Raw genomic sequence first — 12,442 nt, 5'->3', positions numbered from 1 at the left:
AGAATGAGTAGAAAACTATTTCTTCTCTTTTCTTTGTAGAGTTTATATAAAATTGGCATGACCTTTGAACTCCCCTTTTCATTATGGCAGAACTCCATACTGTTAGGTCTCTTCAAAGAAACAGCTTTTGACTTTGTTGATCCTCTCATATATATTAACCTTTTTATCTTCTATTTCTACTTTTTTCTCTCCTTTTTGTGGTTCTTTTTCTAACTTCTTCAGTTGTGCACATTTACATTTTCTTTTCATTAACATCTAACTTGTCAGAGAACCTGAAGGGTATTAGACCTATTCTTTGAAATTTGTAGAAACTGGCTTTGTGGCCTTGTACATGATAAATTTGTAAATGTTTCGTTTGTGTTGGAAAAGAATATTACTCTAATTTTTAATGTAGATTTTACATGTGACCATTAGCTCAAGACTTACGTATATTCAAATCATCAAATCAGCCTTTAGTTATCTATTTAATTATTTATTTATTTATTTTACAGAGACAGAGAGAGAGTCAGAGAGAGGGATAGACAGGGACAGACAGACAGGAACGGAGAGAGATGAGAAGCATCAATTAGTTTTTCGTTGCATGTTGCAACACCTTAGTTGTTCATTGATTGCTTTCTCATATGTGCCTTGACCATGGGCCTCCAGCAGACCGAGTAACCCCTTGCTCGAGCCAGTGACCTTTGGCTCAAGCTAGTGAGCTTTTTGTTCAAACCAGATGAGCCATTGCTCAAGCTGGCGACCTCGGGGTCTCGAACCTGGGTCTTCCGCATCCCAGTCCAACGCTCTATCCACTGCGCCACCGCCCGGTCAGGCTAGTTATCTATTTAATTGTGTGCCAGGTGGGTTTACCTAATAAATAGTGAGAGAGGTGTGTTGAAATCTTCACAGTAATGATGGATTTGTCTGATTCTCTTTGTAGTTCTATCAATTTCTTTTTTAATGTATTTTGAGACTTTTTATTGGGTGTATATATGTTAAATTGTTCATATCTTCCTCGTAAATTGAATTAATTGTGTTTGTAGTAATCCTCTTTGTCATATTTTTTGTTTTACTTTCTTTTGTCTGATTTTTTTTTTTTAATTTTTATTTTTTTACAGAGACAGAGAGAGAGTCAGCGAGAGGGATAGATAGGGACAGACGGGAAAGGAGAGAGATGAGAAGCATCAATCATCAGTTTTTCATTTTGACAATTGTTCATTGATTGCTTTCTCATATGTGCCCTGACCGCAGGCCCTCAGCAGACCGAGTAACCCCTTGCTCAAGCCAGCAACCTTGGGTCTAAGCTGGTGAGCTTTTGCTCAAACCAGATGAGCCCTCACTCAAGCTGGCGACCTCTGGGTCTCGAACCCGGGTCTTCCGCATCCCAATCCAGTGCTCTATCCACCGTGCCATCGCCTGGTCAGGCTCTTTTGTTTGATATTAATGGAGCTAGGCCGCCTTTCATTTGGTTATTGTTTGCACTATAGTCTTTTGCATGAAACCTTTCTTTCTCTTTATGCTTTAGGTGTGTTATGGACAATCTCTTTTTTCTCCATTGGTGAATATATTCTATTTAAATTTATAATCATATGGCTGTATTTGGGCTTGTGTCCAGCTTTTTACTTCTAATTATGCTGTTTTACCCATCTTTTTTTTTTTACTTTTTGCTTTTTTGGTTTTGTTTTTTTCTTTATTTTTTCTCCACTGGGTTGGAATTCATACTCTTTATTACTATTATTTTATTAATTACTTCTGAAATTTTCCATGCATATGTCTTCTATGAATTTTAAATCGTGTGCCAATTTAGTATGACTGATTATAAAAGAATTGATAAGTAATGTTCTCAGAAACAACTTGACAAATAGTAGGCTTTTAAGGAATATTTGTTTGCTATTTGGTGTTTTTCATATATATGTATATTTGTTCAATGTAAAGTTTACAGTAAAAGAGTGTGCTCTTTTTTTATATGTAAACCACTTTTTAACTCCCACCATTAGTGCCTGTTTTCTTGTACTCTTGCCACTGACATACGTAAAAATCTTCTTAATCTAATAGGCATACAGTGATCAATTTGTTTTATCTTCATCTCATTGTTAATGAGGCTGCACATCTTTTATTTGTTAAGTGTTCATTTCTTCAATAATTTTCCCACTCATGTCTTTGCCCATTTTTTTTTCTGTTAGAATGTCCCTTTTTCTTACTGATTTATAGACTTTCAATATATTTTAGAATCTTTGGTCTATTATATATGTCAAGATACCATGTTTTAAATAACATATTCAAACTAACAAACTTATTAAGTACTACCATATGTTAGGAAAAGTTTCTTCTAATAAGTAAATATGTCTTAAAAAGAGCCCCTTATGCTTGGTCTTTAGCTTGGTCATCAGCTGAGTTCTTAGGGGAGTAAAGTCTGCCTCATTTGCTCCAAATCTGTGCTCTGCGCGGAGTCCATATAGAATAGATTCCCTTGGAAGGTCTTTTTTTATTGCACTAGTTAACATTTCTTTTCCTTGACTTTTCTTTGCTGGGAATATCTTTAAATAAAAATCTCAAAACAGAAGTTTATCCATTGCTGTTCCATGTTAGCCATAGTTTCTTTTGGTTTCTCTATATGCTTTTATGTTGCCTAACATGGAGAGAAGGAGAAATGACATTGAACAGGACCTGTTTTATTTGTGATAAACTGTATATGAATTTGTCTATGTTTTATAAAAGAGCCCTTTAAAACCTAGTGTGTCGCATGCTCCTCCCTGTACTGTGTTGGCCAAGACTGGTCTCTAAGTGGTCTCTTCACTAAACATCGCGTTCCAGTAACTCAACTAGTCTGGTGGAGTCTCACTGTTGTGTCTGCCTTTTGATGCTTTCAATTGGGGGTGCCTTACTGAGATAATGTCTAGTTTAAGTATTTTCTAGACTTACTGATTTTACTGTGTATTGTTTTATTCCATCATGGCCCATGAGTGTTTTTTATTTATTTGTGTGTTTTTATTTTTCTTCTTTTCATTTGTACTTCATAGACGCTCGGCTGTCGCCCGCATTCAGGAGTTCTTCAGGCGGAGGAAAGAAAGGAAGGAGATGGAAGAGCTGGATACTTTGAACATTAGAAGGCCATTAGTAAAGATGGTTTATAAGGGCCATCGCAACTCCAGGACAATGGTACCAAGTGCTTGGCATTCTCCGCAGAAAGCGCAGTTTCATAATACGAATGTTTTTGCATAAAGGCTATCCTCCTATACTGCCAGTGTGGTGGCAGGGTACCCTGTGGCCCTCCACAGCTGTCGCGTGCCCCAGCATGGCTCGTCCAGGCCTGTGACATGTCACGGAGACCAGCACTGTTACAGGAGAACTCAGCCCTCCTGAGGAACTGTTGTGCAATTTAAAAAATGTTAGCATGTACAAGCGCTCTCTCACACTTGGTTGTGTACCTTTGTACTAGATTGTTTTAGGCCGTATTGGCTCTTTTGCTGTTTTTAGAAAGAAAGATTTGGATATATGAAACCCAGATTCATGGCAAAATATAGTCATATATTTTACAACTATGAGATATATATATAATGAATAACTTCCATTATTATCCTTAAGATTGACAAATAAATATTTGTTTTAGTCACTAAAACATTGTTTAGTCACTAAAATATTCTCTAAACTTCAGTTTTCTCATCCATGAAATAAACAGAACAGGCCTGATGGTCTTTTTTAAAAAAAAATTTTATTTATTGATTTTAGAGAGAGAAGAGAAAGAGGGAGAAGTGGGTAGAGGAAGAGTAGGAAGCACCAATGCGTAGTAGTTGCTTCTCATATGTGCCTTGACCAGGCCTGGGGTTTTGAACCAGTGACCTCAGCATTCCAAGTCAACACCTTATCCACTGTGCTACCACAGTCAGGCCTGATGATCTCTTAAAAGTTTTTCAGGTTTTTATAATCCACAAGTCTGTACACAGAGTGCATTATTAATTCTTTAGTAAAGGACGCTTGCGGAGTGTTATATAACTGTTATTCTGAACCATTTGCATCTAGAAAGTACAACTCATATATTCATTGAGTTTTCAAAAACTACTGAATCGGTTTTATTCTGCTTTCTTCAAGGTTTAGACAAAAAGTGGCCTTAGGATAGGGAAATAATTAGTTTTCTACAGAAATCATTGATGGTAACAGTAATCATTCAAAAAAAAGAATACTATTAGCCCTGGCCGGTTGGCTCAGCAGTAGAGTGTTGGCCTGGCGTGCGGGGGACCCGGGTTCGATTCCCGGCCAGGGCACATAGGAGAAGCGCCCATTTGCTTCTCCACCCTCCCCCCTCCTTCCTCTCTGTCTCTCTCTTCCCCTCCCGCAGCCAAGACTCCATTGGAGCAAAGATGGCCCAGGCGCTGGGGATGGCTCCTTGGCCTCTGCCCCAGGCGCTAGAGTGGCTCTGGTCGCAGCAGAGCGATGCCCCGGAGGGGCAGAGCATCGCCCCCTGATGGGCAGAGTGTCGCCCCTGGTGGGCGTGCTGGGTGGATCCCAGTCGGGCGCATGCAGGAGTCTGTCTGTCTCTCCCCGTTTCCAGCTTCAGGAAAAAAAAAAAAAAAGAATACTATTATTAATAGAAGTAACCAATTTACACTTCTTGCATTTTACTGGGTAAAATTATGGAGGAAAATAATTAGATGGAATGAAAGAAAAAGAAAGATCAGTAAATGAAATAATAGCTTCAAGTAACAACAACACTGGTTCCCTCTTGTTCTGCCAGAAATAGCAAAGGAGCAACTGCAGATAAAATCACTAAAACTCTCTGAAGTACAAGATTTTGATGGCTCATTTGTATGCATCCATTGGATAGATTTTATAGCCATTCCAGTACATTCTATTCTTTGTCTCATTGCTTGATTGAAGTAGATATGTTCATCTCTTTCTTTCTCAATTATGAGAACTTCCAATAGCTAAGAAAAAGATACTTTTTGTTATACTGTCCAAAACCCAGCAGTTTCATTCATTCATTTAGCACTTATTAATGCAGCACCTACTGTGTGCTCAGAACCATTTTGGGCATTCTAAAGCCAGCGTTGAACAAAACCTTTCATTACTGAACCATACTCCCCTGCTAGTAAACCCCTGTCGTGATTTGAAGATACTAGAAGACAAAGGCGCTCTTCAATCTTTTATTTTCTAAGCCAGTTAATTTTTTAAATATGAGAATAGAGTAAATCTTTATTTTAATAATTTTAATTTTAATTTTCTTATAATTTGTGTTTTCCCTTAGATAAAAGAAGCCAATTTCTGGGGTGCTAACTTTGTGATGAGTGGTTCTGACTGTGGCCACATCTTCATCTGGGATCGTCACACTGCTGAGCACTTAATGCTTCTGGAAGCTGACAATCACGTGGTGAACTGCCTGCAGCCACATCCGTTTGACCCAAGTAAGGAGACCTTGTAACGGCAGGGCTGGTGGTCCTGAGCGAGCCGTCAGCTGCAGTGGTGTTCTCTCCGTTAGCACCAGCATGATCTGATTAGCCGAGTAGACAGACGCCGGAGTCCATTAGAGCGCTCCACGGGTCTTATACTTCTAACCTGCTTTTGGCAGAAAGTATGGGGAAGTAGATTAAAGACCACCCTCTCCTAATATTTCTTCTAAGTTGTATTAGCCGTGAGAGGTTCCGATGATTGAAATTCTCAGTGCTTATCCAGGTAGGACCTACAAAGACACACTGACTGGCTCCAAGCTCCCGTTGGAAATGACCTGTGTTTCTCATGGAAAAGCGGTAGATAGATGAAAGGAATACGAGTCATTAAAGATGGTCTGAAAATTATATTCTAAGGTCCCTTTTAGGAAATCTTCAACATAGTATTCTCAGTTAACAAATGTATCAGTATACTTTTCTTTTCGCCTTACTTTCGCTGTACACGTGCACACTGTAGGTCCTCAGCACTGTAGATGGCTTCTATGACTTGAAGTGAAACAACACCTGTTTTACTGTAAGCTAATTATTGTAAACAAGAGTTAGTTCCTCAGGCCTCTCATCAGGGTTATGATGATACGACTTTGCACAAAACACAACGACGTAACTGAGGCCCTGCTGTGTATGCGTGTGTACAGATGTATGTGCATGCCTTCACATACGTGTACACACTTCCGTGTGTGTGGTTATCTTGAATGAGTGGCATATGTTTTAAGTTTATGTTAATATATTCACTTTATTTCTAGTTCTAGCCTCGTCTGGCATAGATTATGACATAAAGATCTGGTCACCACTGGAAGAGTCCAGGATTTTTAACCGAAAACTTGCTGATGAGGTAAGATGTTTATTATAATTATTAGACCTTATTTTATTTTGTTCTTGAAATACTTTCTTAAGAAATATCAAAGCAGCCTGACCAGGCGGTGGCACGGTGGATAGAGCGTTGGACTGGGATATGGAGGACCTAGGTTCGAAACCCAGAGGTCGCCAGCTTGAGTGCGGGTTCATCTGGTTTGAGCAAGGCTCACCAACTTAAACCCAAGGTCGCTGGCTTGAGCAGGGGGTCACTCGCTCTGCTGAAGCCCCCCGGTCAAGGCACATATGAGAAAGTTATCACTGAATAACTAAGGTGCCGCAACGAAGAATTAATGCTTCTTATTTCTCTCCCTTCCTATCTGTCCCTCTCTCTGTCTCTGTCACAAAAAAAAGAAAAAAAATATCAAAGCAGATCCTTATCAGTTGGTAACATAAAACAAGTTAATATAGTTAAGGAGGTCAATTTTAAGAAAAAGAAAAATTGAAAATCAAGACATAGCTACATAATACTAGAGTTAAAAATTGAACTAGTATTTTGCTAATTAGAAGACTGAGCATTAATAATACCACATTAAGTGTTTTGTAGTTTAAGAAAAATAGGTTGACTGTGCTTATTGCAGTAAAGGATCATTAAAAAACACTGTCCTTTTGAGACAGCAGTTTTCCTTCTGCGTCTTTCCTCATAGCCTTGCAGACAGCAGGACAACTAACAAACGTCTTTGTTCTTTATTATGATATTATAAGATTTTCTCTGCTTCTTATTAAGTCAGCAGTTTTCCAGCCGAGTTCTGTGCAGTTCTAGGTTTATAAGGACCTGGGGTGGGAACACTGATGGTCTCTGCCTTTTCTCAGGCTTCAACTGGGGTTTCCGTTGTGGGTTTCCATAGAAGCCTTTTGCACTGAGGGCCCACTGCATTAATCAGCTGCTAATTGCTGAGCTCCTGCGGGTAGGGAAGTGCAGCTCAGGTGGCCGTTTCTCTCTTTAAATAAGTAAATTAAATAAGGGTCCATTGCAAACAGCGTAGTAAGTGGGTCAAACTATTTTAGAGACTGGGTGACAATTGAGCACAATCCCCACACGTGCTCTCACGCATTTAGTGGAATTTGTACATAAGTGTGTGTCAGGCACAGCACTAAGGTTAAAAGACACACACACCCTGTGCTCAGAGAGTGTGGACGAGAGAGAGACTGAGGTGGAAATGCTGGAATACAGTGTGGTCAGTGTCCAAGGTGCGCACAGCATTTGGAAGCCTGTAGAGAGGAGCAGCTGTGCTTGTGAATGGAGGGAACGGGTGGGGACCCTTCACCAAGGGCAGAGAAGTCACCGGGACTGAATTTACCAGGCAGCAGGGAGCAGAGGAGCCCTTGAGACATAAGGGTCAGCATGTTCCAGTGTGTGGGAAGGTAGAGGAAACAGCCGTGTGCAGAGACCCACAGTGTGTGAGAAGCCCACTGTGGGTGAGGCTGTGCAGGGCCCTGTGGGGACCCCGAGCGAGCTGGGAGCACGTGTCACCCCTGGGGACGGCTGACCCTGGCACCTTCCTCTTCCTCTCGGGCCCCTCCTTCTGGTGCTCTCCGCTCTCCCTCTCGTTTCCTTTGTCCACGATTTCCCGTGACCCTTCGGTGTCTTCAGAATCTGTTTATCTTGGCCAAGGCAGCAAACTCTCGCAGGACCTCAGTGAACGGGGACAGGAGTTGAACACTGCTCTGTCCTGACGTGTCAGTGCAGCTGTCAGGGGAATGATGGGTGGGCATAACATGGACGCTCTGAGAACAGGTTACAAGTGAGTGTAACCGGAGTTCGTGGATGCCTCGGCAGCCAGAGCTGACCTTTGTCCTGGCCGCTGGCTGAGGGGTGCCCTCCGCCCTCACCCCTCCCACGCAGGTTGAGGGAGGTGGCCAGGAGAGGCTGTCCTGGGCAGTGTGGACACGGGCACATAGGAGTGGGGCCTGTTCTCTGGACCGTCCTTCCAGTCCCTGGGTAGCGGGTTGGCTGCCCAGGGTCCTTGACGTGGCTGTTTGACTTGCCTCCCAGGTGATAACTCGGAACGAGCTGATGCTGGAGGAGACGAGAAACACCATCACGGTGCCTGCTTCCTTCATGCTGAGGATGCTGGCCTCCCTGAACCACATCCGAGCTGGTGAGAACTGTCAGACTTCGAGTCCCATTACGATTGTGTTTGAAAAACATGGTATGATTTAAGCTCTGTGTTAAAGGAATTTATATTATTTTCTTACATCACGAAATGAAGTTAGCTAGTTAGCACAGTGAACTGATTTATTGGGAAGCATCAGAATGGAAAGACAAGAGTCACTCGACAACATGTGACTGCTGTGCTTTCTTCTCTGAGACAAAGCGCCTACCAGCAGCCTTTAGTGGTCCAGGCGCTCAGAGTTGGGCGTAGCCCGGACAGCGTAACCCCGACGACAGAGCCCGGACAGTGTAGCCCCAACAGCAGAGCCCCAACAAGGGGAAATGTACCATGCTGAGGCGGAAACAGATACCTTTATGTTTTCTTCAGTGTGCTTTTGTTTTAAATGATAAACTGAGGGCGAGTGCCAGAGGTAACACAGAATGCATGTATTATAACTAATGCTCAAGAAGGAGAACAGGGCAAGGCGCGCAGAGCACGCAGAGCGCAGGGTTTCTGGGTGCTCTCCCGCGGCCAGCGGGGATCAATTATGGGGTAGCCCAGAGCAAGCCCGCGGCCCCCAGATCGCCCTGACCCAATCCCCGACCTCTCAGATCGCCCCGGCTTGGGTTGTGCCACCACCCTCCTGGATCCAGTGCAGCCCAGAGGAGGTGTTCCCCCGGCCCCGCCGCTCACCGCTCGGGCTGCCCTGGGCGCCCTCGAGAGTCCCCAGTCTGCTCAGCTCCCTGCTGGGTGCGCCTCCCCGAGCCAGCAGCTGGGAGTATGTGAGTTCCTAGATAGGATGCTTGAAAATGGAGCAGTGGGGCAAGCCCGAGGGGTGGGGGAGGAAAGAAATTCTTCGTAGAAAGCCACCTCCAATGCCTCTTTCCGCCTACCTTCGACCCTCCCTCCAAAGCCCAGTATTTTCATTTCCTATCCAGCATTTAAACAAGGTCCCTTATTGCCTATATGGCCCACCGTCCTCTTTCCCGAGAATGAAGAGGAAATAGTACAATAAAGAGGGCTGATCTTATTATGACAGTCCTTTATGTCTGTCTCTGTGTGCTGAGAGCAAGACACCTATCCTAAATCCTCATCTACCTGCACATCCTTTCCTCGCAACCTGAAGCTCCTTCTATTCTGTAGAGAGTCTGTTCTGTAGAAAGCTTCCAAGAGATCCGATCACAGCTGAGAAAAAGACTTTCTCTTGGCTGAGGAGAAGTTGGTTAACTTTAACCCAGTCCCTAATGTGATATTACTTTCTCTTTTGTGGTGATGGTGGTGGTGGTTAAGATTCCCCTTAAGGATGGATGACTAGTAGAACTCTCCACTGTCCCAGCTGTAGAAGGGAAACTTGAAGCAGGAAATGACCTTATTTGCAATTCGCGCAAGATGGTTGGTCCTTCCTGGAACTAACTGCCCTTTCACACCCCAGCCCCAAGCTCTTGCTACCCCCAGGGAACTTCATTGGACAATTCAAATAAAGACTTTGAGCCTTTCTAAAGATCTTCCGGGATTAGGAAGATGTGCTAGGCTCCCAAACAGTATTTCTGGTCAAAGCCAAACTTCTAGGCCTCCACCCTAAAAAAAAGAAAAAAAAAGAAAAGAAGGAAAACAGTGATCTGTGTTCATGACAATAAAAAAGTTTCAGTACCCATTTTAAACAAAATGTTTATCAGATAAGTGTTTATCACTGTTCACTGATACCATAAATTTCTTTAAATGTTGGATATCATTTATCAATGAATATCCATTTATAGAGTAGCTGTCGTGTGTCAGGCCTTAGGTGAGTCATTTTACAGACCTGCCCTCATTTAGCTCCGACCCTGCACAAGACGGGACTTTGTGAAGCTCACCCCCGGCTGCCCACTGATAAGCAGGAACACCTGAATTTGGAAACCGCATCCAAGCCCTCACTGCCCCAACCCAGACTCTGAGCTGCAGGAAGAGATGGTGGGTTCCCTATGACATGCGGGAACGTGGGCAAGGGAGCTCCAAGTTCCACAGGTTGCGTCTCAGGACAGGCCTGGGACAGTTTCACAGAGAGGACAGGAGTGGCGTCGGATGAGTAAGAATTGGGCGAAAGCGTGTGAGCAGAGGGCCAGCAGGTGCAGAGCGCAGCACTGGAGAGGACAGCGGCGTGCCCTGGCCTGCTCGTAGCTGTGTGCACGCGAGTCTCATGTAGATGGGCTGCAGGGTGGGCACTGTCTGTTGTGGTCATCACTGTACCCTCACAATGCCTGCAACAAAGCAAATACTTCATTGTAAAATCTCTTTACAGGTGCAGGCCCTCAGGAAGGGCCACCCCACTTACAGCCTCCCTCTCACCCTCCGCCCCCCATGACACCAGGCACAGGCCCCTTGATTCCTGGACTCGGAACAGTTTGAAACCTCTGCAGTTGGCCACCATACATCAGTATCTGTAGAGTTTCTTTTTTTATTTTATTTTATTTTTTTTTTTGTATTTTTCTGAAGCTAGAAACAGGGAGAGACAGACTCCCGCATGCGCCCGACCGGGATCCACCCGGCACGCCCACCAGGGGGCGATGCTCTGCCCCTCCGGGGCGTCACACTGTTGCGACCAGAGCCACTCTAGTGCCTGAGGCAGAGGCCAAGGAGCCATCCCCAGTGCCCGGGCCATCTTTGCTCCCATGGAGCCTCAGCTGCGGGAGGGGAAGAGAGAGACAGAGAGGAAGGAGAGGGGGAAGGGTGGAGAAGCAGATGGGCGCTTCTCCTGTGTGCCCTGGCCGGGAATCGAACCCGGGACTTCTGCACGCCAGGCCAACGTTCTACCAATGAACCAACCGGCCAGGGCCTCTTTTTTTAATTTTTATGTTTAGAATTGTATGCATAATCAAAGTTAATAATGCTCTTTCCTTTTTTAAAATTTCCCTCTCAAGGTAGAAAACAACTTAGGCACATACAGTGATGAGCTGATTTTCACATGACGGTGTGTTTATACTTGTACTCAGCTTTAAATAAAAGGCATTGAGGACTGCCTCAATTGTAATACTAAAAGTACCTCTTTTTGTGAGCCCCTTCTCTGTGTTTTCCAGACCGGTTGGAGGGTGACCGTTCGGAAGGCTCGGGTCAGGAGAATGAAAACGAGGACGAGGAGTAAGCAAGCGGCTCAGAGCGGCCAGCACTTAGGGTGTTCTGACATTTGTACAAGACATTTATTATATATTTTTTCTTTACAGAGCTTCAGTGCAATTTTGAGGTTGTGGTTTTTGGAGCTTTCCCTTTTTGGGGGATAAGCGGACATTGGTTTGGAATGATTGTGTGCATGACTTTGGAGCGTGTGCAAAACTAGCAGAATGTTCTAATCCCTAGTTGCCATGTCTGAGCAGTGCTAGCGACGGAGTGCAATACCCCCAACTTCCAGACGGGGGAGCTCGGGTCAGTGTTGGAGAGTAACCCTCACGGTGGTGACAATATTGGCTCAAATAAATTTCTACACTTGCCATTTGCATGTTTGTTGCTGTCTAATTAAAGAAGCTGGTTGTTTTAAGATCTCCTGAGTCTGACTTTGTATTTAATGCCTTGTTACCTTGACCCATTCTCAGTCTTTTCTGTAATGTAAGACTGTTTCTCCATTCTTTTCTAGATTGAATAATCTTTTCTGTTTTGAATCTGTGTGTGATAGAATCACATAGAAGAGCTTTTTTTCACGTCTCATTCCAAAGTACTTTATCTCTCCTCCAGTCACCATCTTAATGACTGGTGGGACCTCATGACCCAAGGACAGCAGTCAGCCCAGGAGACTCCAGAGCAGCCCAGGTCGCTCCGTGTGGCAGTGCCCTGGCTGGTTCCGAGGGCGCTGGCCCAGTCGTCCTCACTCCTGCTAGACTCCAGCTGGAAGCTGTGCCGTGCTGCCCTCTGAGTCCTGGCCTTCCGTGACCCCGGTGCCCACTCCACTCGGGCCGTCTGCACCGGCCTGTGTCATATTGGGTCATGACCTGGGTCTGCTCCTGCAGACCCAGTCCTTCAGTCCCCTCCTGCCCGCTTGTAAATTGTCACCCTTTCCTCTCCTGCTGGGCCCTGAGAACTCACAGGTGTAGCCACACAGAGCGCCCC

The 12,442-nt window shown here is 44.3% G+C and overlaps 1 protein-coding gene across 11 annotated transcripts in view; it reads left to right on the top strand.

The window, feature by feature from the left end:
- The window catches only part of DCAF6 (DDB1 and CUL4 associated factor 6), a 93,721-nt gene extending 81,843 nt beyond the window's left edge, over positions 1 to 11,878 (top strand). For 6 of the 11 annotated variants that reach the window (XM_066261110.1, XM_066261107.1, XM_066261104.1 and 3 more), the window contains 5 exons: positions 3,000 to 3,138; positions 5,222 to 5,378; positions 6,164 to 6,252; positions 8,269 to 8,374; positions 11,422 to 11,878. In XM_066261110.1, coding sequence (XP_066117207.1) covers positions 3,000 to 3,138; positions 5,222 to 5,378; positions 6,164 to 6,252; positions 8,269 to 8,374; positions 11,422 to 11,486 — 556 coding nt within the window. In that variant the 3' untranslated portion in view covers positions 11,487 to 11,878. Of the gene's footprint in view, positions 1 to 2,999; positions 3,139 to 5,221; positions 5,379 to 6,163; positions 6,253 to 8,268; positions 8,426 to 11,421 lie in introns of all 11 variants that reach the window. The other 5 variants (XM_066261102.1, XM_066261108.1, XM_066261106.1 and 2 more) reach the window with 1 other exon arrangement.
- The last annotated feature ends 564 nt before the right edge of the window (positions 11,879 to 12,442 follow it).

The sequence above is a fragment of the Saccopteryx bilineata genome, chromosome 2, assembly GCF_036850765.1.
Source record: "Saccopteryx bilineata isolate mSacBil1 chromosome 2, mSacBil1_pri_phased_curated, whole genome shotgun sequence".
Lineage (NCBI taxonomy): Eukaryota > Metazoa > Chordata > Mammalia > Chiroptera > Emballonuridae > Saccopteryx > Saccopteryx bilineata.
The sequence above is the reverse complement of the archived record's forward strand: the minus strand, read 5'-3'. Positions and strand labels throughout refer to the sequence as shown.